This window comes from Dermochelys coriacea, chromosome 1, assembly GCF_009764565.3.
Source record: "Dermochelys coriacea isolate rDerCor1 chromosome 1, rDerCor1.pri.v4, whole genome shotgun sequence".
NCBI lineage: Eukaryota > Metazoa > Chordata > Testudines > Dermochelyidae > Dermochelys > Dermochelys coriacea.
The window spans coordinates 23,455,797-23,481,189 of NC_050068.2; the positions used below are offsets into that span (position 1 = coordinate 23,455,797).

At 41.9% G+C, this 25,393-nt stretch overlaps 1 protein-coding gene across 1 annotated transcript in view; it reads right to left on the bottom strand.

The window, feature by feature from the left end:
- The window catches only part of NOX4 (NADPH oxidase 4), a 166,274-nt gene that overhangs the window by 113,270 nt on the left and 27,611 nt on the right, over positions 1-25,393 (bottom strand). The window contains exons 8-11 of the mRNA XM_038415634.2: positions 23,550-23,630; positions 14,813-15,032; positions 12,011-12,175; positions 11,794-11,856 (exon numbers count right to left, since the gene is read on the bottom strand). Of these exons, the coding sequence (XP_038271562.1) occupies positions 11,794-11,856; positions 12,011-12,175; positions 14,813-15,032; positions 23,550-23,630 (529 nt within the window). The remainder of the gene's footprint in view (positions 1-11,793; positions 11,857-12,010; positions 12,176-14,812; positions 15,033-23,549; positions 23,631-25,393) is intronic.

Below are 25,393 nucleotides of genomic sequence, written 5' to 3' on the forward strand. Positions count from 1 at the left end.
ATTTAGAACTCCCAAACATACAAACAATTTTGTCTTGCAAAGGTCCATCCAGCCAGGATGGACCTTTGGTATGACCCAATATGGCAATTCTTATGTTCTTGACAAAGCAGGAGCTATCAGCAAAAGAAAATCTCAGTGACTATGTAGCAAACCCTAAAAGATCTCAGCTCTTGTAGCTGTTATAGGTGGATATTTGTAAGTATCTGAAGTATAAGTCTACATGTGTAAAGTTTTTTGTTTAGATAAACTGGATGTGTAAAACAAAAATCTAAAAGCAAATGGATGTAAGGCAGCACACAATGAGCAAGAGAAAAGTTAATCTACACTATTTTTGTTGCACTTAAATTCTTTTCCACACAGCTGTTTGATTTTCTCTTTGTATGAAAAGCAGACAAGCCCCTGGGACTTGCATAAGTTTGCCAGCAATTTACTTCACAATATCTGCATCTCCCTGAGTGTTCTGTAGATCATCTCATAAAGCCAAGTTTACCATATGCAAAAGAATTAAGAACTTAATAAAGCTCATTAAAAACATATCACTTTTAGATTTGTTTTTTTTTCTTGTATTAATCTGCTAGCATTGGGCCACTTCCTGATGTTCTTACCTAGTTTTTACAAGGGCAGACTTCTAACAACTTAAAAAGATTAGCTATCTCGGAATCCGGCCCTTGGGCTTTTCCTGTTGTACATCATTTGTTTCTGGAGTTTACCGTACAGTACATAGGCATCTCCAACATTTCCCAGTTTTGTTCTTTGCATAGTACTACATTACTTGCTTGAAGACACTGAGAATCAAACTTCACTGAGGGAATGTTAAAATTCCAGTGAAGTCAATGGCAGACTTCCCATTAACTGCAATGAATTTTGGACCAGGCCTCCAACAAGACAATAATGCAATCCACGGCTTTGTAAAATAAAAACCTACCTCACTAAAGCAAAAGGAAGCATTTGCTTCCACATTCTTCTTTACATTTGTTTAAATAATGTTCACATTTTCATTTGTTCAGATCACTAACAAGGTGTCAGGCACAGACTTGACAGCTTCAGAGCACTAGTCCTCAAACCACACATGCCTAAGTTAAATTTGTCAGGCTTTTTAAAGCCTTAGGTCAACTGAACTTACATATTTCTGAGTCAAAGTGGGAAGTAAAAAAAATAAGGAAAGATCAGAGTTCAGAGGAGAAGCCCATGAGGATGGAAAATGCATAAATAAATAATAGCCTGGAGACACCTAGAAGCAATATTAACTTTTTTCATGTACACAAGTACACTATTTTAGATAATTCTCTCTCTCGGCTTCATTAACTATCACTTCTTTATAGAATTTTATATTTTGAGAATGTCTAATCAAACAAGATTTGGTAACTCCCTCTGCTCATTCCTTTATACATGTTTGGATTTTGTGCTAACATTTTGAATATCTCTATATAAAAACATGCCTTATTACCCATGGAAACAAGTCTACATAATACAAAGGAAACCCTGGTACATGCAGTGAGCCATGAATTGGATCTATCCAACATTGTACATGAATAAGGAACTCAAGTTTAAATGAGTCCCTCAATTTTTCTGCTCAGACAGAAACTGTCATTCTAAAAAGGCAAGGTCTAAAGGTTTTTAACTGCAAATACTACCACAGTGATTTGCTTCACATTAATACATTGGTTTTCAACCTTTTTTCATTTGCGGACCCCTACAAATTTTCAAATGGAGGTGCAGACCCCTTTGGAAATCTTAGACATAGTGGGTCCACAGACCACAGGTTGAAAACCACTGTTCTAGGGTAATGACATCCTTTTGTGTACCACTTAATCATAGTCTGCAGACCCGCAATGGTCCACAGACTCACTGGTTGAAAATCACTGTGTTAATACATAAATACTGGATTTTGGCTAATGCAATGCAACGAACAGATAAAAGCACCAATGATATTGTCAAACTTTTTGGACCCTACCCATACATTATTTCCAGACTTGTCCAGCTGCAACAGCAATAGCATTTAGAAGTAAATTTTTGATCAAACACTCAGTCAACAGACAGGAATAGATAGCCTACTGTAATACTACATGAAAATATTAAATTTCAACAATGGTCTATGGCAGGGAGCGGCGCCCAGCACATCCCTCGGCCCATGCCGCTTCCCGCAGCTCCCATTGGCCTGGAACGGCGAACCGCAGTCAGTGGGAGCTGCAATCGGCCGCATGCAGACGCAGCAAGTAAACAAACCATCCCGACCCGCCAGTGGATTTCCCTGATGGGCCACGTGCCAAAGGTTGCCGATCCCTGGTCTATGGCCTACTTAGAACCTCCTTCCTGTGGGGAAGTTGATCTCACACCTATGGGATGAGAATCTAGAGGACATAATGAAAAGCTAGTCATTGGAACCGAAGGCACAAAAACTGGGGAAGAAGTCTCCTCTTCTCTAAAAACTGTTGCAGCAACAGGCCGGAAAAATTTTTTGGCTGTGCAGGTGCCACTATGATGGTATCTGTCCCCATTATCTATATTTCATGGAGATAGCGATTGGAGAGATGGATGTGTAGGCCAGGTCTTGAATCAAGCGATTGAGGTGTCTTTGGGTATGTCTAGTCTGCAGTAGATGTATCTGAGATAGCTTTGATCTAGCTAACTTGAATAACAATAACAGTGAAGTCGTGGCAACAGGGGTTGTACAGCCCAACTCAGGACCCTGGGTAAGTACCTGAGTGGCTAGCCCACACTGCCCTGGCTTCACTCCTATTGCTATTTGAGCTAGCTAAATTAAAGCTGGCTCAGATATGTCTACACATGCTGCAATCACACTTCTCACCATCGTGTAGACTACCCTATATGACCTGCCAGTGTGTCTCGGTACACGACAGCATCTTGGAATCTATGCATTTAGTATACGTGCAAACAGATTCATTGAAGAATACGCCACCATAAGACATATTCATCTGAAAAGTCAGCCACAGTCATAACCATGCTCAGTAGTGGAGGCTGTAAACCATTTGCAATCACTAATGAGACCAAGGCCAGTGCTTTGGAGGCACTCCACACAAAAATGATATTCACAAAAAGTGAACAGGCTAGCATTATCATGTTATTCACAGAAAGAGAAGAGGCTAGAGTCGCTCTGACCTGCATAGGTTGGACTAAAGAAGTCTTAACAGTGAGCCTTCATAACTTAACAGCGTGTGGATTTTTAATGTTAGCCACAAGTGAGTGTTGGAGGATTTATGGTGGGTGGCACATACTTCAACTATTGCTAACAACAGAAGGTTGGCGTGACACTACACCCAATATCCATCATAGTAATATTATTATGATATGATCATGGCATAATTATGATGCATTTTGTACAAGATGGCTCACGTAAGGTGTCACTGGAAAAGTTATGATTTGCTGACTATGATTATCCTATTTGTATGCATGTACCATTTTTGTATCTGAAGTTATAAATATTGACTATGGATCTGTATTTCAAATGGGCTTACTCTGGGAAACACCCACAGCCAGTCTTTCAGGTACAACAACGAAGAAGCCAGACAGTGCTAATGGCTCATCAACAAAGAAAATGGGCTGTGCAATAGCTTAGCTTTCCTGTAAACGTTTCGGCCAGCTTGTATATAATGGCTGCCATGACTCTGCAAGGACATGTGACCAGACCACATGACTCTGACCTCCGTTTTGGGTACCTGTATTTTTTCACAAACTGGTCTGGGAACCAAATTTGAAACAAAGGGTTCCCGCCATATGGAAAAGCTATATAAGGCAGGGAGTGACATCATCTCTTGTTCTTCACTCCCCCACAACTCAACACGTGAGAGAAGTTCTGAAAGAAAAGGACTTGGAACCAGGGTGGGGAGCCCAAGCTGCAAAAGCAAGTGCAGCTTGTGCCTTGAGAATCTGCAAACCTACTTGTATCTGCACTCAGGGTGAGAAATTCCTAATTCATATCCAATCTTTCTAGTATTTTAGGCTTAGTTTGCAGTTTTGTTTATTTACTGGGTAATCTTTTTTTTTAATCTGTTTGCTATCACTTTATAATCACTTAAAATCTATCTTTTTGTAGTTAATAAACTTGGTTTTGCTTTATCTAAATCAGTGTACTTTGAGTGAAGTGTTTGGGGAAAACTCTCAGCTTGGTTAACACAAGTTTGTTGCATATTCCTCTCCACATTGAGGGAGGGGCGAACCGGATAATAAATTCATATTGGTCCGAGTTTTGACCAAGGCAGGGCGGTACAGCTCTGGGGTCCTAGGCTGGGAAGCTAGAGGTATCTTGGTTGTAGCCTCTCTATTGTTGGTTCACGTGCAGTGGCTGGTCAGAGATCCTGCATGTAACTGCAGCTGGGTGTGTCCCTGCCTGAGCGAATGCTGGTGGGAGTGTAGGACTGGGAGTGGTCTACAGCTTGTCACAGCAGCACAGTGAGAGAGGCTGCTGTGGGTCAAGCTGGTGGGTCAGAGGGAACAGTGGAACCCCAGTTCCAGGTGGCACCCCGGGGGGAAACCGTCACAGTTGGGTTACGAGGAAATGATGGAGAAAGGATGAAATCTCCATGCGTGAAGTCACAGAAAGATTCCTAATTCATATCCAATCTTTCTAGTATTTTAGGCTTAGTTTGCAGTTTTGTTTATTTACTGGGTAATCTTTTTTTTTTAATCTGTTTGCTATCACTTTATAATCACTTAAAATCTATCTTTTTGTAGTTAATAAACTTGGTTTTGCTTTATCTAAATCAGTGTACTTTGAGTGAAGTGTTTGGGGAAAACTCTCAGCTTGGTTAACACAAGTTTGTTGCATATTCCTCTCCACATTGAGGGAGGGGCGAACCGGATAATAAATTCATATTGGTCCGAGTTTTGACCAAGGCAGGGCGGTACAGCTCTGGGGTCCTAGGCTGGGAAGCTAGAGGTATCTTGGTTGTAGCCTCTCTATTGTTGGTTCACGTGCAGTGGCTGGTCAGAGATCCTGCATGTAACTGCAGCTGGGTGTGTCCCTGCCTGAGCGAATGCTGGTGGGAGTGTAGGACTGGGAGTGGTCTACAGCTTGTCACAGCAGCACAGTGAGAGAGGCTGCTGTGGGTCAAGCTGGTGGGTCAGAGGGAACAGTGGAACCCCAGTTCCAGGTGGCACCCCGGGGGGAAACCGTCACAGTTGGGTTACGAGGAAATGATGGAGAAAGGATGAAATCTCCATGCGTGAAGTCACAGAAAGATGATGATTGATCTATGTTCACTAGAGGTACTTGGGCCTCAGATAGTTGTTCCTCTCTCATTGAGGAACTTGAAAATAGTGGGCTAAGATTTACTGTGGTCTCCACAAATGCTGCAAATGGCAGTACAGAACTCTACAGCCAAAAGAGATCTGATGTCACAGTACCTCAGTGCCACTGGATTTCAGTGCCTCAAAGAAAGGAGATTTCTTCTGTGTCTCCTCTGATATTTCAGCCATGTTAAGATTGGAACTTGTTCATTGGAGCTAAGCATGCTCTAGAAAGGACTGAGAGAAAATAGCTCCTTCTGCTTTCTCTGAGAATGGCACAATTAAACTGTGATGCTGGGAAAGAAAGGGTGGTGAGTAAAATTCTGCAATGCCAACAGTAGTCCTGCCTTCTCACTATCAGATGAAGTACCAAAGCCCATACCTGTGAACTGACCTGGCCTCAAACTGAATAGAGCCTCCATCTGAAATGCAATGCCAAAGGGACAGTCTCCAGCAGACACCAGGGTACTGCTTCGGACAGTAAAGCAGGGTAACAGAAATACCTCAGCATTACCAGGAGATGTGTAAAGCCAGAGAGCAGCATCAGCTCTAGCTCAGAGGGGTCTGTGCTTGCATAGTTTTCAGTACCTTAAAAAAAAGCCAAGAATAAAAAGCTTCCCTTTTCTGCCTTTCGCCCCCCTTTCATTATGACCCAACGCAAAACAGAGGGACACAGTGTGATGTGAGCAAGTTAAAGAAGAGAAGTGAGGGCTTATGGAACATACCCCTTCTTGCTAAAGGAATCAAGTTACGGCTCCACCTGTTCCAATTAAACGATGTTCTGCATACTAGAGAGCAGTAGAATGAGCAACTTGAATAACCTTAATGAAGAAAAGAATTATGGTCTTGCCAATTAAACGCTGGACAGGGACGCAAGAGGCCAGGGTTCAGTTCCCAATGCTGCCACAGATTCCCTGTGTGACCTAGAGCAAGTCACTCAATATCACTACAGCTCAGTTCCCCATCTGTAAAGTCCTTCCCTTGGTCTGTCTTCTCTAAGTAGATTACAAGCTTTTGGGGGCAGGGATTGTCCCTTACTATGCATATGTACGGCACATGGCATAGTTGCGTCCCAATCTCAGTTGGGACTTCTAGGGGCTACAATAGTAAGTGTTGATATACTGTTATGCTGAAGTGTTGAACTACTGAAATCTCTCTCGTATAAAATTTAGGAAACCCTTGTTGGACACTAAATAGGACAGCCCTTTGGCTTCCAATCTTTTTGAATTTAGAACGGAATCACCAGTTTCAGAATCAGCTATACTTTACTGGCATAAAACAGAAGATAATGAAGCCACTTTACGTGATAATTCAGCTTTGCCATAATGCCTAGATACCATGGTGATGGGCATATCGGGAGTTGATTAAGATCATCATAACAGGCACCCAATGGACAAGTCTCTAAAACCACCACCACAACACGCCATTATATAACAGCCTTGTTGGCAGTCTCAGTAGCAAAACCAAGGACTGAATGGGCCATGGAATCTCTCCCATCAGAGGTGGTGCTTCCAGGCTACACATGAGGCACATCAGCATGACGTTTTTGAAGAGCTTGCTCTATTTCTGTATGTGCTAGAACAGGGGACGTCAGTCTGCAAGGTCGTCAATACAGGACTAAAGTCACATCAAAACAGCTGAAAGAAATAGCCCCTCTTTGTGAAATACAGTGTTGAATTCTAATTAGAGATGGGAGCACCACTAAAAGGCAAAGGGGATCCAAACAGCTCTACATTTCTGGAAAGTTCTGCCCCGCTCCAAACCACGTGGCTGGCTCACACCTCTATAATAGTCTGAATCAAAACCTCAGATCTGAACCACTCCAACCTTTAGCTCAGATCCACAACTGAAATTTGGTTGTCAGTGAATGATCCTGGTGCAGGATAAAGGCTTAACACAGTCAACATTCCGTGTGAAGACATACCAAAAAGATGCACATTCTTTTAGTCCTGTAAAATAAGCTACATTGCATCTCCACAAGAAAGTCAACATAATTAAATTAGCACAGCTACCCCATACAATATACTTAATGATATTTAGGGTAGATGCAAATTTATTTATTAGCCAAGCTACATATTATAGCTTGTAAAAGATTGTGGCTTGCTTTGATTCCTTAGTGGGTTTAACTGAGACCACATGAAAGGACCCTGTAACTTCTATAGCTCTTTACATTTGCAAAATGTAAAGTTGTATGCTCCAAGGCATAGAGCCAAGCACCATGTGCCAACACAAGAAGTGATGCCAACATTACATAAAAAGCTACTTCTCTTCTAATATTGCAATGAATATTTTAAATGAGAATCCCTCTTCTGAAGTCATTCATCAGTAAAAAGGAAACGTGCAACCATAAATTACTAGGATTGTGGTTTCATGCTGCTAGCAAATAATCATCTTTGTGGTTAAAATGGGGAAATTTAATACTCATGAGTGGAAGATCTAGAACTGAGACTGAAAGAAACAGAAGACAAAGATTTCTACAAAACTCTCCATATAAACTATTGGCCTTGATTCTCCTCTCACTCGCGTAGTTAAGATCAGGAGCAACGTTGCTGACAACAGTGGAGTTGAACCATTTTAAAAATGGTGTAAATGAGAGGTTCCCCCCATAAATGTGTACATTTTTTTTGGAAGGGGGAAAGAAAGGGGAGGAGAATTTTGGTCCGATGGCACCAAAAAGAGTGAAAGCAATGCTTTGAAAATCTGAACTGAACTTTTACAGGACCAGCACTATGGTGTTTGAAACAAACATAACATAAACAAACATGATGTTTGCTATTACTGAAGAGCCTTAAGAGATGGCTCCAGGCATTAAGAATTAAACTGCATGACAGAATACATAAAGTCCACCCTCCCAATCACAGAGAAACTGCTGAGCAATTAACACGTGTAGAGAGATGTTCTGGAGACTAAAGGCATGATTTCCAGACATGACTACTGATTTTGGGTGCCTCAATTCTGGGTTCCCAACTTGCAACACCTTAAATGGGCCTGATTTTCATAGTATTCTGAGCATCAGCCCTCTGAAAATCAGGTCCCTTTAAGGAATTTCAAATCAGGCACACAAAAATGGAGACATCCAAAAATCTCTAGCCCCTTTTGAAAATCCCAGCCAAAAATATATATTTACCCAGAAATATAGGACTCACGAGATTAATCTGTGTAACACAGAGAGAGGAACATCTTGTATCCTAATTAAAAGTGATATACAATTTTTTTTAAAAAAAATATCCTTGCCAACAAAAAAAGTAAAATGCCTTGAACATTCTTGTTATCTTGTTAGGCAAGCCCCCTATTAAAGTGCATAATGAGCCTGTCGCCCTGATCCAAAGCCCCTCAAAGTCAGTGGAAAGATTCTCATTGATCTGAATGAGCTCTGGACAAGGCCCTGTGGGAGTTCAGAAGCCGTGGCACACAGGCTGCAATAAAGGAAAGATTCCATATTTATTTTATTTTACTCCACTAGGGTTTTGTTGTGAAAAGTGATAGAAAATTCTCATCTAACAGTAAAGAAATTGGGCACACAAGGGTCCAAGTAGAAGAGTTTTTGAATACCACACCAACCAGCACTTCGGGAGTGACTGTTCGATTCTCTGAAAGGGACCTAGGAAAATAAATATTCTTACATCTGCTTAATAGAGAGCATATTGACAAAAGTTGTACAGAGGTAGCTGGGAACCAGTGGGGAGGGTGATGTACCCTATTCAAGGATGGTGCAACTTCTATTCTATTGCAAGCTACCTGAGAGCTCCCAAAATAATTTGCTGAGCTGGCCAGCAGGATTCCTCCAGGGGACTGCAGAAGCTGTGCTACCTCTTCTTCACCACTCTGGAAACTTGAAATTTTGAGCAAGACAAAATGAAAGCATGGATAAAAATAAATGGAATTTTCATATTAGAAAAGAAAAATGTGTTTTCAAGTAGCAAAATGTTTCAGTCATTGGGGCAGGCTGGAGGAGGATCAATGACTGCATGGATCCAGTGATTTCACAGGCTGCACAAGTGGCACTGAAGCCTTTGATTGCTGATCCAGCTTAGAGGGTAAAATAGCAGCCACAGTAGGAGTAGGAAGGAGAGCAGCTCTGAGCCCTAGGTAGTGATACGGACGTTGTCTCGCCAAACCCATGTACAAGTTTCATGCCTTACCCCTTCCACCGGGGGGGGGGAGGAAGCGGGGGGGAACCTATTAAATTGCACAAATTACTCCACCTCTTTACAAAATGTCATCTCATTTACCTCACTTGGCTGGGATCTAGTGTACACTCTGGCTGCAATGGAGACAGGTGGGAGTTTTGCCAGAGGCTTCAATGGAGCAGGTATTGGGCTTCCATCCCAGCCTTCATACTGGGCATTAATCCAAGCAGCAACATATTAAACCTTTTTTTTTTTTTTTTTTTTTTTAAAAAGAGAGAGATCAATAAAGATGCAAAGCCCTCCTTCTGTGCCTATACTCCCCTTCCCTCCAGCCTTTGTCTATTGGCATTGCTTGCTGCATTATGACCATTGTAAGCTCCCAGATCTAACACTTTTACTTGTCTATTAAGCACCATGCACATTATAAAATAACGAGATTATTATTATTATTATGATTATTATTATGTAAAAGACTAAGAAAAGCTGACAAAACTCACACTGAAATCGTTAATGTTTGCTACCTACAAGTAGGTCAGACAGAAGCAGGGGGGGGAAATTACTGAGTAAAGATATTGCCGACATACCGTTAAGCCTCGTCCTATGTCTAGCATTATATTGCAGCGAAAAAAGCTTTCTAAGCAAAGAAGCAGCCCAAGGCAGAACAATTACCTAGAAAGACATCTGGAAACTACTGTCCCCTGCCTAAGCTGGACAGAGAAGACTATTATAAGTCTAGATGTTTCAAGTCCTTATTATGCAATAAACCACCCAGTAATAGCATCTACTCTAGTGTAATTAAAGTGCTACTGAAATACATTTGGGGCAATAAAAATCAGAACTAATGTCAAAATAGCAATTTAATATGAAGGAATATTTAAAGCAGTACATACTATGTTATATAAGAACATAAGAACGTCCACACTGGGTCAGACCAATGGTCCAACTAGTCCAGTATCCTGTTTTCTGACAGGGGCCAGTGCCAGATGATTCCAAGGGAATGAACCGAACAGGGCAATTGTCAAGTGATCCATCCTCTCTCGTCCAGTCCCAGCATCTGGTAGTCACAGGCTTAGGGACTCCCAACACATGGGGTTGCATCCCTGACCATCCTGGCTAATAGACATTGATGGACCTATCCTATAGGATGTTAACATCACCCTACTTCAGTATAGAATGCACTGTACATAAGAGAAAGCTACTTTACCATCTCTTCTGCTACAGATCTAAACTAAAAGGAGTACTTGTGGCACCTTAGAGACAAACAAATTTGTTAATAAATTAATAAATTTGTTAGTCTCTAAGGTGCCACAAGTACTCTTTTTCTTTTTGCGAATACAGACTAACACGGCTGCTACTCTGAAACAGATCTAAACTAATGTATCAACTAGATATTTGTACTCCGCTGAAAATATATAACACTGTATTTGAATATAAAGGATTTATATTGACTGAGAAACCATATCTGTCTCACCCAATCTTGAGATTTGCTTCTTGCAACGGGTGCCATCACTGTAACAGAGTTTTCCAAATAGTGGGCCAGATCCTCAACTAGTGCAATCAACTTGATGTCAATGAACTTGCCAATTTACACCACTGAGCCCACTTCTGCAGTCTTTCCTTTGGCAAAGTTCCCATAGGGGTCAATTCAAAGATTTGCCAGAGTAAAATCTGCAGGATCTAGTCAAGTGTCCTTAATTATAATGGTCAATTCCATGCTAGCTTCTAGCAGCAGTTATTATTTTGGAACCTGACATCACACTGGCCATTTGTCCAATCTGTCAACTTCAATACAGGGAGAATAATCAAAAGATATTTTCTATTTAATATTAAATTAAATGGGTCTGATTCTGGTCTTTTCACACTTACAATGGGGTAAATCAGTTATAATAAGAAGACAAAATAGGCCCATACTCTCCAACTGTACCATCTCACTGGTCCTACATCACTGGTAAACTTCACAACAAATCACAAACACAGTAGAAGACTGAAAAAAGAACTTACTTATGGACTAAACTAAAAGAAACTGATGCAATGTCTTTGTTTAAGTTTATTTCACCAAACAGACAAAAAAAAATTTGTGCCTAATTCCACATAAAGATTTTCAGTGCTATTTTGTTTATATTTGAATGAGCAAAATAGAATGGATATTTTATTAATTATTATTATTATTATTTCCCACTAATGGAAGTTAGAAAATAGGTTCCTATTATTATTTTCTCAACAGTAGACAAAATTAAATACACAAAGTGCTGAGAGACATAACAATCACTTTATATTCACTGTAGCCTCTGAAATGAACCGTAAGCTCTTATTCAAGGAATTTTCATTGTGAATGAGAGAGAACACTCCCTCACCAAAAATAAATAAATGGGAAACTACTTCAAATGCAATAACTCGAAGTAAATGGATTTCTTACCATTGTGAGCGTAAATGGATGGCTTTCTAATGCTGACACTCTTGGACAGTGCAGAACAATGTACTGAAATAAATCACCCAGAGAAAAATGAATGGTAAAAAAAGCTATGTTCAAAACATTCGGTTATGGCTGCTACTAACAATACCCCAAAGTTAAAAGCATCCCTCAACCCTTGCATAAGAGAAGCTGGAGTTCTATGTGCTGTGAGTCAACTCACCTGACCAGGCCTTGCTTTAAAGTTTTCTTTCCTCATTCGTAGTTCAAGGACATTAGAGGGATGGCTTATCACTGAAGTTATCGTGACTGGTTTGTAACTGCGGATATAGCGAAAGAGCCTTTCAGCACAATATAAGCACAAAGGTCCAGAAATCCAAAGCCAAGTCTGCAGAAGAAAAGCAAAAATATTATTTCAAGGAATCTTTTTCCTTTTTTATTTCAATGACTCTTATACAGCCTAGTTCTATCATCCTTATGGTGACTAATGTCTTAGGCTATGTCTACACTTATGGCTGCATCTGAAATACAGGCACTACACATGTAGCCACAGGTCGCAGTGAAAAGCCGGCTGTGTCCACACATGCCACGGCGGTGTTTAGGTCAAAATGTGGGAATTCGACTAGATGACCCTCACATTTAACCTTATGGCTCTGTGATTTTACATGTCACAGTGAAAGGCTCCAATGAGGCAGTAGGACACTACACTGCTAAAAATAGCAGGGTAGTTACGGGAGGCACTGCGTGGGCATGTAGAGAGCCATGCAGAGCATGTACCCTGGGGGTTCAGGCAGGTAAAGCACTCTACACTACGCTACTGGCCTAAGCCGTATCTCAGCATGCTAGCTGAGCATGCAATGTCTGTACTCTTATATGCCGCCATAAATGTAGACACAGCTTTAGAATCATAGACTCATAGAATATCAGGGTTGGAAGGGACCTCAGGAAGTCATCTAGTCCAATGTCCTGCTCAAGGAGGACCAGTCCCCAATTAAATCACCAGGGCTTTGTCCAGCCTGACCTTAAAAATCTCTAAGGAAGGAGATTCCACCACCTCCCCAGGTAATGCATTCCAGTGCATCACCACCCTCCTAGTGAAATAGTTTTTTTCTAATATCCAACCTAAACCTCCTCCATTACAACTTCAGACCATTACTCCTTGTTCTGTCATCTGGTACCACTGAGGACAGTCTCGATCCATCCTCTTTGGAACCCCCTTTCAGGTGGTTGAAAGCAGCTATCAAATCCCCCCCTCATTCTTCTCTTCTGCGGACTAAATAATCCAGGTTCCCTCAGCCTCTCCTCATAAGTCATGTGCTTCAACCCCCTAATCATTTTTGTTGCCCTCTGCTGGACGTTTTCCCGTTTTTCCACATCCTTCTTGTAGTGCGGGGCCCAAAACTGGACACAGTACTCCAGATGAGGCTTCCCCAATGCCAAATAGAAGGGAATGATCACGTCCCTCGATCTGCTGGCAATGCTCCTACTTATACAGCCCAAAATAACGTTAGCCTTCTTGGCAACAAGGGCACACTGTTGACGCATATATAGCTTCTCATCCACGGTAACCCCTAGGTCCTTTTCTACAGAACTGCTGAATAGCCACTCAGTCCCTAATCTGTAGCGGAGCATGTGATTCTTCTGTCCTAAACTCAGGACTCTGCACTTGTCCTTGTTGAACCTCATCAGATTTCTTTTGGCCCAATCCTCTAATTTGTCTAGGTCCCTCTGTATCCTATCCCTACCCTCCAGCATATCTACCTCTCCTCCCAGTTTAGTGTCATCTGCAAACTTGTTGAGGGTGCAATCCACGCCATCCTCCAGATCATTAATGAAGATATTGAACAAAACCGGCCCCAGGACCGACCCTTGGGGCACTCCACTTGATACCGGCTGCCAACTAGACATGGAACCATTGATCTCTACCGGTTACTTTGCAAGTAGTCCCAATGGAGGAGGAGGAGGTGACTGCCGTAATCACAAGGCAACAGAATCATTCTAAATCTTTCTCTGGCCCAATTAATATTGAATTATTCAGTTATTTAATTAAAGTGGAGCAACTTCAATAGGAGAGATTCCCACATCAGCATGTCTCATAGCCCAGCAGTTAGAGCACTTGAGGGGTGGTAGACCCCCATTCAGATCCCTTCTCCTCATCAGGCAGAGGGGAACTTGAACCACGGGTTTCTCACATCCCAGGTGAATACCCTTATGGTTAGATTAAAAGTTATAAAGGAAGTTCTCCTTTCCTTCCTCACCCCAGCTGTTTTGTGTGAACTTGCCTGAGCGGCCTGCTCCAGTAGGTGGCTTTTGGGCTCACCTATTGAACTGGGCCTGGCACACAACATAGGTGTTTGTCTGCCTACCTTCTCTGGTTGTGAATTGCTCTGGGGCTTAGGCAGGACATAGACACCCAGATATCTAGAGGGAGCCAGCAGTACGCATGCCCAGAGGCAGAAACACAGGTGCTGAGGGAACGTTTACTGCAAAAAAAACTTAGCCACTGAGTGAATTTAGGCACTTATGGTATTCACCAGTTTTGTGGATCACAGTGGAGCACAAACTGAGACTTAGGTGCCTACGTCTTGGGTTTAGGTATCTAAATAATTTTGTGAATCCCACCCTCACAGTCTAAATAGACAAAGGATGGGAGATAGGAAGCATTCTTAGTCCTATTTTACAGATGGGATTTGGCCACAGGGAGATTAAGTGACTTGCCCAAGGTCACACAGTGTGTGCCTATACAGTCTGCCGCAGCCAGTCTCCCAGGCCGGTTCGACAGACGTGGGCTAGCAGGGGCTCACGATGCTGCCCTAAAAATAGCTGTGTAGACATTGCGGCTCTGGCTGGAATTCAGGCTGTAAAAGCTGGGGGGTGGGGTGGGGTGGGGTGGGCTGATGCCTCATAAGGTTTTAAAATTTTCCATTATTAAAACTTCCGGTCCAGAGAAGTAATAATTAGTGGTCATGGCTGACTGAAAGACTTGGCATTGCCTGTAAAACCTGAAACAATGGATCATACAGACCTCTGGGAAGTGCGACTGGAACTTGGGTTCCTCAGTGCAAATTCTCACAAAATTATTTTGTACAAATGGTTCCAGTTCTGCTGGGAAAGGCTCAGGAGCGTATTCAGGAAAAGGCTCTTCAGAAGTGCCTGGCACTGGAATATCCTCTTGGAGAGTTGCGTTAGGATGAAAGCAGCCAGGAGGGTGTTCCTCTAGGTTAGTCTGGTATTTAAGCACTCCTCTACAGGAAACAAACAAACAAAAAAGACACTGAAACAGCAATCAAAATCAACCGACTTCTCTAAATTTGTAGAGGATTTTATGGGCCATCACAAAGCTGATCACAGGCTGATATTCCGCAAGCATTTTAACTTTGTTTTACCTTCAGGAGTTTGAATTAACTTGACACGTTCCAACAATAGATCCCTTTGTCACTAGAGTGGAGGTTCTGCAACCCATCTGGCACTCCTGATACTACTTGAGGGTAGGAGAAATCCTCGGAGAGAAATTAAATAATTCCATTTGCAATTCAATCACACCACTGCTATTTTCAGCCACACTCTGTGTGTTATACAAGCCCTTGTTTTAATGCAATCTTAAACACAAGTGGCCTAACAATATTGCAGAATTATAAACTGCAGGGAGCATTCCTATCATTCAGTGTATTTCATGTTTGTGCATGACAGCATCATACATGAGCTACATCCCACTTCTGAAAACCCACTTGTCAAATGAAAAAAGTCATTATGATGGGGTGTTCACCCCACACTGGCCCTGACGGAGTTAAGGAGGCTCCAGATGGGGACAATTAATCTTCATAGTTGCACCTGAAGGGAGGCCGAGGGATTTATAAATACTAATTGCTGGTAACGCCCAGCTGGGGGAGAAGCTGGGTAAGGAATATAAAGAGATGAAGTCTTTAGTAGCAGGAGGCCACAAGGAGAGAGTCTGTAGTCACTCTCTGAGAACAGAGAGGTGGGGAGGAGGAGGAGGAAACCCGGGGGGGGGGGAGAATAAGCCCTGGGATCCTGGCCCTGGAAGCAGGATCAACTCCAGAGGAGTTGTGGGAAAATAAAGGCTGAGAAGCTTGGGTACGAAGAAGCCCAGGGAAACAATAAAAAAGGGTGGGGGGGAGCCTGAGTTCCCGTACCAGTCACTCGGAAAGGGCACAGCACTGTTGGTGGTGCCACCCAGACATCTGGTCTGTTGAGACTTTGATACCCTGGAAGGGGGGGACTATACAGTGATCTACCCGGAGGGCTGAATTGCAAAGAGGGAGCCCTGTGAATTATGGGAAGAGAGACCATCGCAGCCATGGATTGACTATTGGCAGGGACTGCCATTTGGGACGAAAGCCACTATGACATGCCTGGCCAGGAAGAGGAGCTCTTGTGGTGAGTGTACCCCAATACAGTGCTCCATCAAATGTGTAGTATAGAGAGAGAGCCTGGAGCACTGGGCCTGGTGCAGGGCCTGAGGCCTGAACCAGCGGCCGTGAACCAAAAAGTCAGGCCATGTATTAAAACAGATGCTCACACGTTCACTGTTCGGTACATAAACTTGGCAAAGTTGCTGCTAGCATACATATACACATAAATATATTTCAGAAGGTTAGTACAGACACATCACAATCTAGTACAAGATAAGATGGTTTAACAGAATAATAGGGATGTTTTTCTGAAATATTAAGAACCAGGTACAAGGGAAGGTAACAAACAGATGTCATGAAACATGTAAGGCAATACATAACTTGTTAATCCCAGTTGTTTGCCTCAGTCTGTAAATGTCGAGGTACCTTACCTTAGCCCTTTGTGAGGCCAAGGGGACAGCAGAGACTCCCGCTGCTGACTAAACTGCTCCTTGCCACAGGGCACTCATGTGTTAATGTATTTGTCCAAGTTGTGCGAGTCACTAGGACTGTGCCTTGAGGGCAATAAACCTGGCTGAGTGCCTTTGTCACCGAACCATGCCTGTGGTTTCTCTCTGAGTAACATCGAGGTTTGCTGGCTGAGCAAGCGGTGCTCTCTGCTAGTGCTGATAACACTGGAGCTCCAAGGACAGAAGCACTGAGCAGCTGTAATGGCTTAGCAGCTTTGACAGCGTTGCCGCAGCAATGACATTCCACACTTCTACAAAAAGCAGGGATCCAACCTTACAAATGATACTTCTGGAGCTGTGCATGTTTCTCAGGTGAGAGTTACATTTATATTAACATGAACGTGCATGGGATTTTACAGACACAGTTGGAGAACAGAAAGAGGAAAAATACTAAAGGAAAACTAGGATTCCTCTAGACACTATATGAATCATTAAGAAGGTAATGAGATAAGTAATATAACTCCTTGTTCTGCTGAAGCCTTCCTTTGCCATCCAAAGAATTTGGGCTTGAATTATATCAAAATCATGGCCTGGGATGGTAGAAATATAAATGGCTAAATTATACCTTTTAAGAGGCACGGCTTTGCTGGGGAGAGGAGGAGGTTTCTGGCCTGTGCAGCAATGCTTGGGCGAAACGTCTGTAGCATTACACCTCCTGAGTGCTGGATTCAATGTGGTGAGCAACGCTCCTAGTTCCACCTTTGAAACACGTAATCGATACCCCACCCACACACCAGCCATCCTGGCACTGTTTGGTTCACAGGAGTGGAGGGAAGCATGGTGGTGGCAGCAACCTTCCCAACCCAACCTTGCCCTCCTGACAGGATACATGCTGCCAACATGGTCTAATGGTTAGGGCACAAACTGGGGACTTGGGAGACCAGGATTCAGTTCCCTGCTTCACTACAGACTTCTTATGCGACCTTAACCAAGTCATTAAATCCTACTGCCTCAGTTCCCCCATCTGTTACATGGGGATAATGACACTGCTCTACCTCACAGGGTGTTGTGAGGATAAATAAATTAAAGATAGTGAGGCGCTCAGATACACTGGTAATTGGTGCACACAGAAGCACTTCAGACAGATAAGATAGCAGCATTAGCTACTCACCCCACCAGAGCATTGGAAACCCAACTATGGCTTCCCCCTGCATGCTTAGATATCCTGGTAATGGGCTAGACAGATGAGATAAGTTTCGGATACTCTGTCACCCCTAACACAGAAGATACCCAAAGTGGGATAGTAATATTAAAACACACTTTTAATATTTGTCCATTACAAATTGTCACACACAAGCCCTTTAATGGTTGCACTTCACTTTGCCATGCATGAACTCATCTACCACTTGGCACAAGGTAATCGAATCATTTACAAGGCCCCATGATAGAGTGTCTCTAGGCATTATTTCTAATTAAACAAAAAGTTACAAAACCAAAAAACAACACGGGTTAACTAGATTTTTGGGGCTGTCAGTGTTTCAGGATTGCAAGATGAGTGAGTGAGAATTTTCTGATGGTTCACATGACAAATTTCTGGTTTTGCGATTTCTACAAGTTAACTAATAATTATGGGAGCTGAAAGTGAATTCACTGATTGAAGCCTACTAGTCATGGTTGGCAACATTCTGTACAACAGGTGCCATTGCCAGGGCGGCATCTTTAGTGCTATGCTATGAGTTCAGAAGCTCCTAAGGTGAACTGCAATTCCACTACACTGACTCTTCCACCTATTCAATGTTATTCTCTCATTAACAACAACAATAAAAATACCTCGCTCTTGTATAGTGCCTTTCATCCATAGATCTCAAAGCACTTTACGAAAGAGGTCAGTATCATTATACCTATTTTACTGATGGGGAAACTGAGACACATGAAGTGACTTGCTCAAGGTCTCCGAGCAGGACAATAGGAGAGCTGAGCATAAAACCCAGTTCTCCTGAGTCCCAGTTAAGTGCTGTAGCCACTTGTCCACACTGCCTCTCTTGACAGCATGCTGTACTTCGCTGTGAAATACATTCCAAAGGTTGAAAGACCCACCCATAAAATTAGACTGGAAAAAACACTAGACAATATCCTCAGGGAAGATTTGCAAGGAAAGGGGCTAGAATTTCCTCAGAAAAACATAGTAAACCTTTTCCCATTGTTAACTTCCACGATTTTTGTGGGAATCTACAAAAAGAACAGAATCAGTGATATTTTTCTACCTTCTACTCAATATTTGTATAGAACTTTTGTTTTTATTGTCATTAATATTGGGCCAAAAGTAAATAGGCATAGCTCCATTGACATCAACTGAGAATCTGGCCAGTGTCATTATTATTATTTATTGTCGTGGTAAAGACGCCCTCAGAAAGATCAGAGCCCTATTGTCCTTGGCACTGTTCAAACACATCATAAAATAGCAACAGCCCTGATGAGCTTAAAACTAAAGCTGGTTGAAATGTGTCTGTCACAAGATGCCCTTTTTCCAATTTGTAAAAAATTGTTGACATTGTTTAACTTTTTTTGTTTTTTCTCAAAAGATTTCATGCCTTTATTTTTTTTCAATTCTTAACCATTCCTAAAATGTTTTCAATCAAAAAATTATGTTTATCAAAAACAGCGCTGTTCCATAAATACAAATCTTATTTACCAAAAAACCCAGTCTTGGGTAAACCAAAATCAAAATTGTTGTTAACTATTCTGATAACGTTTGAAATAAAAATTTTGAACAAAAGAAATTGAAAAGGAATCAAAAAAAAATTTTTTAATGGTTAGTTTCGAGTACTTCAAAAAGACAACAAATTTGAAAATTTTCATGAAACTAATTTTGGTATTTTGACTAGCTCTACTTATAATCTAAACAGACAAGAGAGAAAAAAGATGGGATGAAAGGAAAAATTCAGTAAGATGGCGAACTAAGGCACAGACAGATTACCAGATTTCCCTCAGAGTATCCAGAATATCTGCAGCAGAGCTGGGAATTGAACCCGAAATCCTGTGTCACCTTAGGAAGAGGGCTACTCTTCCTCTCATAGACTACTCTTCAAACTTCTCTATACAGAAACGTAGTGCACAGCAAGATGGGATGTAAATCTACTGCACACCAGCCTGCCACCCACTAAATGGCCATGGGGACCCTGTTGCAGCACACTAAAAGTTCTGCAGTGCACATCAAAATGCACTTCAGAACATCTAGTGCTCGGTAGCAGGGTTTACATGGCCACTTAGTGTGTAGCAGGCTGCTGTGCTGTAAAATTACACCCCAGCATGCTACACATTAAGTATCTGTACAGTCAAATCCTTCCCTCCCCCTACCCTTTAAAAGTGTACATGTATACATATATTATATATAATCTGGTCACCTCTCATGTCATGTCAGGATTATAAAATCTTCATTTTGATAATAGCGTTTTTGCTTTCATGTAGTGTAGCCCCAGCTTTCACTGAAAATGGAATCTTAAACAAGCTACAATACATCCAAACCCACATTATATAAATGAAAGACTAATCCTGTTCTTTGAACATTATACTTTTTGACACATTGTGTCCAATACACAAGATATTATCGACTAAAAGCGACACACAATCATGAATCATTGTCCAAAGGCACCGATTCTTTGATAAACTATAAAAGCTATTACCATAGCTACAGCCACTGAGAAAGCTATGCGCTCCTTGATAAATTCAGTAGGACCACATTATTCACTTCTATCCCCTCCTCCAATCTCCGATGAAGAATATATTTAAAACACAGGAAAATAAAACTTACAAACATGTCCCAGTTTTCAGATCATCAGCCAGTATTTAATAAAGTATATGCTGTGAAGACACCATTCCAGCAAAGCACTTAAGCATGTGCTTAACTTTAATACATTAATTTAATTACTTAATATTTAGTCCTACTGATGTTGAGTTAGCTGCAATGATGTATGATTTATGTTTGGGGTTTTTTGAGGATTATCTTGGCATCCTCTCTCTGGTGTCCCAGGGTGGGTTAAGCTCTGGTACTTCTGGATCTGATCGAGGACAATGAATGGGTACAATCTTAAAAATTCTTCACCGGGTAGGAGATGTCTAAGTCCTTTGACAACTATAGTAATATCACTAGGGTCAGATCCTCAGCTGGTGCAAATTGGTGTAGCTCCTTTGATTTCAGAGGAGCTAGCCCAATTGGCACCAGCAGAAGAGCTGGCTCCAAATGTTTTAGTAATCCTTATGTTTGTAGAATAATGTCATGAAAGCATCTGCTTTGTGTTTCCTATTGACTTTTTGCTATTGTTGGCTTTAATACCAAAGCCTACTTAAAGTTTGGGGCATCTGTAAGTCACTGAAATGCTTTGTAGGTCTTGCTGCAAAAAGTACCTCAACAGCACATGCATTAATTATTAAGGCTTAGTTCTCTTCTCCCCCTGGGGTGAGGATGAAAGAAACAACAAAGCATACATGACAGATGTTAGTTGTGTCACTTAACGTGCTACTGGGAGGTGCTCAGATACTGTAGTGACCCGGGCAGTATAACAAAATACATAGAATAGAACCAGGAAACACCCCCAGGAGAGGATCTGGGAGGAAAGGGCATGGAATATCGTAAAAAAATCCCCTTTCAGAATCTTCCCCAAATCATTCCAGTGCTGCGAAGACTTTTGTCCTCTGAAGAATGAGCTGCCATTCCCATGCAAATCTCAGCCACCTTGGGACCCCTTGTCCATTCCCCTGCTCCTTGACAGCTCAGCTCCTTTGGAATCATGCTGATAGTCTTTCCTCCAGCTGCCAGTGCCCTGGGTGGGGGAGGGGGGTGTTTACTGGTAACTTTATTCAAAAAACCTTGCCAACGGTTAGGTGTGCTGATACCACAGCCTATCAAGCCAGGTCAGGCTTGACAAAGCCCTGGCTGGGATGCTTTAGTTGGGGGGTGGTCCTGCTTTGAGCAGGGGGTTGGACTAGATGACCTCCTGAGGTCCCTTCCAACCCTGATATTTTATGATTCTATGCTAATATTGTCTCATTGTTTCCTTGCATTCTCACCTGTCTGTCTCTCTCCACCTGTTGTATCTTGTCTTATAATTAGATTGTAAATTCTTTGGGGCAGGGATCATCATTTTGTACAGCACCTAGGACAATGAGGGTCCTCGTCTATGACAAGGGCTCCTAATCATAATAAAAAACATCTGAATTAAAAGAAAAAAACATGCTTCTGTTTGAAATGTTTTTTAGCTTCTATTGTTACAAGTTACATCTTACATTTACTGTAACTGATAGAGGGTAGAAAAATGTTTTCCTCTAGATTTTAGTTTGTGTATGAGACAGCACTTTGTGCAGAGTCATTGTCACCAATTCCCCTGTATAGCCAGGCAGGTTCCAGTCCTGCAAGAACAGGGGTCTGCACAGGGAACCACCTGCCTTTTATTCAGTGAGAGATGGGGGCCTTAGTTTGTCAGATTCCCCTGTGGGTCTTTCATACAGCAACAGTGAAGGGGTGGGGAGAACCTTTTTAAAAAAAACATGAAAAAGTTAGGAATCATGGTCCAATGTAAGAACCTGATACTTGGAACTCTTTTTTTAAAAATGCTCTAGATTTCAAGTTTACAGTGCTATATTTAACAGCTTGTAAAATCCAACAGCTACTCATTGTTTACCTTCAGACCCTAACAAGAGAGACAAGATGAGTGAGGTAACATTTTTTACTCGACCAACTTTTGTTGGTGAAAGAAACAAGCTTTCAACCTACACAGAGCTCTTCAGGTCTGGGAAAGGTACTCAGTTTCTCACACCAGTGCAACTCCTGTATGCATTTAGCTCTGACTATGAGTAGCTTTCCCAGACCTGAAGAAGAGCTCTGTGCAGCTCAAAAGCTTATCTCTTTCTCATCTCAGTCTAAATCAGGAGTAATTCCAGGGAACTTAATGGACGAGGTCCTTAGCTGGTGTCAATGATGCAGCTGCTTTGACTGAAATGCAGCTGTGCTGATTTACATCAACTAGGGATCTGGTCCAAAGGAGTTGCATTGGTGTGAGAAACTCCACAGCCTTGCACCTTGTGTGGTTCTGTGAGGATGTAACCAGAACCTGGGTCTGCAGGACAGGTGACACCTCCACACCACTACCTGGCAGCAATGGGAAACCTGTAGGCATCATCACATACCTCCTGTGGAGATACAAACACCGGCTTTGACCTCTGGCTTCAGTACTGGGAGGCCAACTCCAGCTTTCAACCTCTGGTTTTGGAACCTGGACTCTGACAGTGGCTTTGATCCTGGGCTTCAGTACCTAAATTCTGACTCTGGCTACAGACCCTGGCTTTGCCTTTTGAATGCTGGCTCCATCCCTGCCCACTGGCATGAGTACTAAACAGCCCCAGTCCTGGAGTCCAGCTATCACTCTTAGATTCTGATCCTGGTCTACCTGGACTCTGGCTCTGGCCATTGGGATGGTCAAGCCCTGCTTGTAACACTTGTGTGGTCATTTACACCCATAGAATGGTTGTTTAAAATGGTTGAGGAGACAGAAATAATTGTTGTGATACAGCAATGGGGATGTGGAGAAAGGAGAGACAAAGGGAAGAGAGTGACCTCACTTCACCCTTTGCCAGCAGCCAGCCAGGGTGGTTCTGGGGCCAGACATAAACAACATTTATTTTAATTACCACCACAACTTGGTGGAATGGGCAAGGCTTGGGGTTTGGTTCAGGTTTTGACCCTGCTGTGTTCTAATCTGCTGTACCAAATGATGCACCAACCACAACACAAGCTTTACCTGAGCAATTGCCACGGTTAAATACTGACCAGCACAAGGTCACGTCAGGAAGATGCCACTTGGCTCCCTGCCTCAATGCTCTTCTTTGTGAGCTGTACCCTCCTCAGTGTGCTTATGGAACAGGGACTGTTTATTTTGTTACGTACCCAGAAACGTGCACCAGCAGCAGCACATAGAAGACAAAGAAAAGGTTGTGTGTGTACCAGAAGATATCGTAGTTCAAAAACCTGCAAAGAATAAACTGTGGTTTAATGTCATTTGCAGGTACTACACTCAGTCATTGCTAATTACAAGCAGCTCTGTGTATCTACATGAAAATTATAAACATAAAAAAATCAAAGTCCAATTCAGCTATGGTCCAAAATTCAATTCAGTTATGTAAAAAATATACACACACATTTGCCTACATTGAGTTGTTGAAAAGAAGGAGAGGCGACTCGATAGGCATGGAAGTGAGGGAAGGAGAGCAGGGACTAGGAGTCCATGCAGGGAACTAAGGTATGGAGACTAGCCTGTTTTCCCAGGTCTCTACACAGCCTTCTACCCCACCCCTGCTGCCATAATGGCTCCCGGGCCCCAAAATTCAGCCTATAACCACAGTTCTGCCACCAACATTGGCTCATTCAGGACACACCATTCGCCCTGATGCTCTTGTAGACATTTATATTTTAAAATATTGAAAGTAGCTATTAAGCATTTTAAATACAAATGGGTGTAATGGGAAGTGGGTAACAAGGTGTATGGAAGGGAGGTAGTCAGAGAGTTGAGGGAGAGGGGAGAAGGACTGAAGTAGGTACAAGTAGCCATGATGCACACGCAGGGAACTGAGGCAAAGGGCAACATGGAAGAAAGTATGAAGATACTTCAGGAGTTAGAGCTGACATACAGAGAGGGTTTTCTGGAATCCAGGGCACACAGAGATAAATTGCAGGGAACAAGCAGTGCCACATAAGTGCAGGACAAAGGGGAAGAAGGACTTCCTTCTATTGATGATTTTAAAAACCAGGGAAATTCTCCCCACATAAAAACTCTGTGAACTGTCACTTAACTTTATTCCTTTCTCCATGAATACAATCATCTCTCAAAAAAACTAGGAACTCACTAGCTAAGGAAATATTCACCCATAAGCTACCTTTCTTCACAAATACACAACACAGCACATTCCAACCCTATACAGCAGCACAACATATTCTCTTCCAATACAAACCCTTATCCCCATCCACAATACAAATCAAAAATTAAATCAAACACAAACTTAACTCTGACTATATAATTTAAGAAGCTATTCTTAAGACATTGCAAACATACACTAAGTCCCTTTCTGAAATGTTTTTGTCTCCTTTTACCTAGACAGCTTATATCTGGCACATTGCCTAAATATATACATTATTTCTTTTTACTAAATCAGAACCTTTTAAAACACATCAGACTGCTTCTTATCTACTATCTGTCATTCAAAATAGACATTTATCAAAATCTAATTTCCTAGAAATCAGAGTTCTTGAAACCCTGAGTTCAAATTGTGTATTTAATTCCTACTTTGGAAAATTGGCCTTGGTATGTGCGTGGTTGTAGATTTGCATTGGAAGGAAATGTGTATGTGATGGTTTATAGGATAATAATGTGAATGACTATTGTTATATATGATTGAGAAGATAGCTTGTGTATGAGCAGTTTGGAACTTATTTAGGAAGCCCTGAATAAGTGGTGCCCTATATTTTAGTGATTGAGTTCATGGGAAAGGCCCTGGAATAAATTTAACTTGTAATTGGATCACACTTCAACATTTTTCTGTATGTTTTATTACATTTTATAATAATTCAACCCCCCTTCTAGCAAATGGCTCTTGAATGAAAAATGGAGAGTTTCTACACAAGCTATTGCATGGAAGAAAAACATTTTAAAAAAATTAAGAAGATTTTTGAAGAAGTGTATTCAACTGATTTTGTTCTAAAATTCATATGTCAGAAACTGTTTATCCATTTCACCT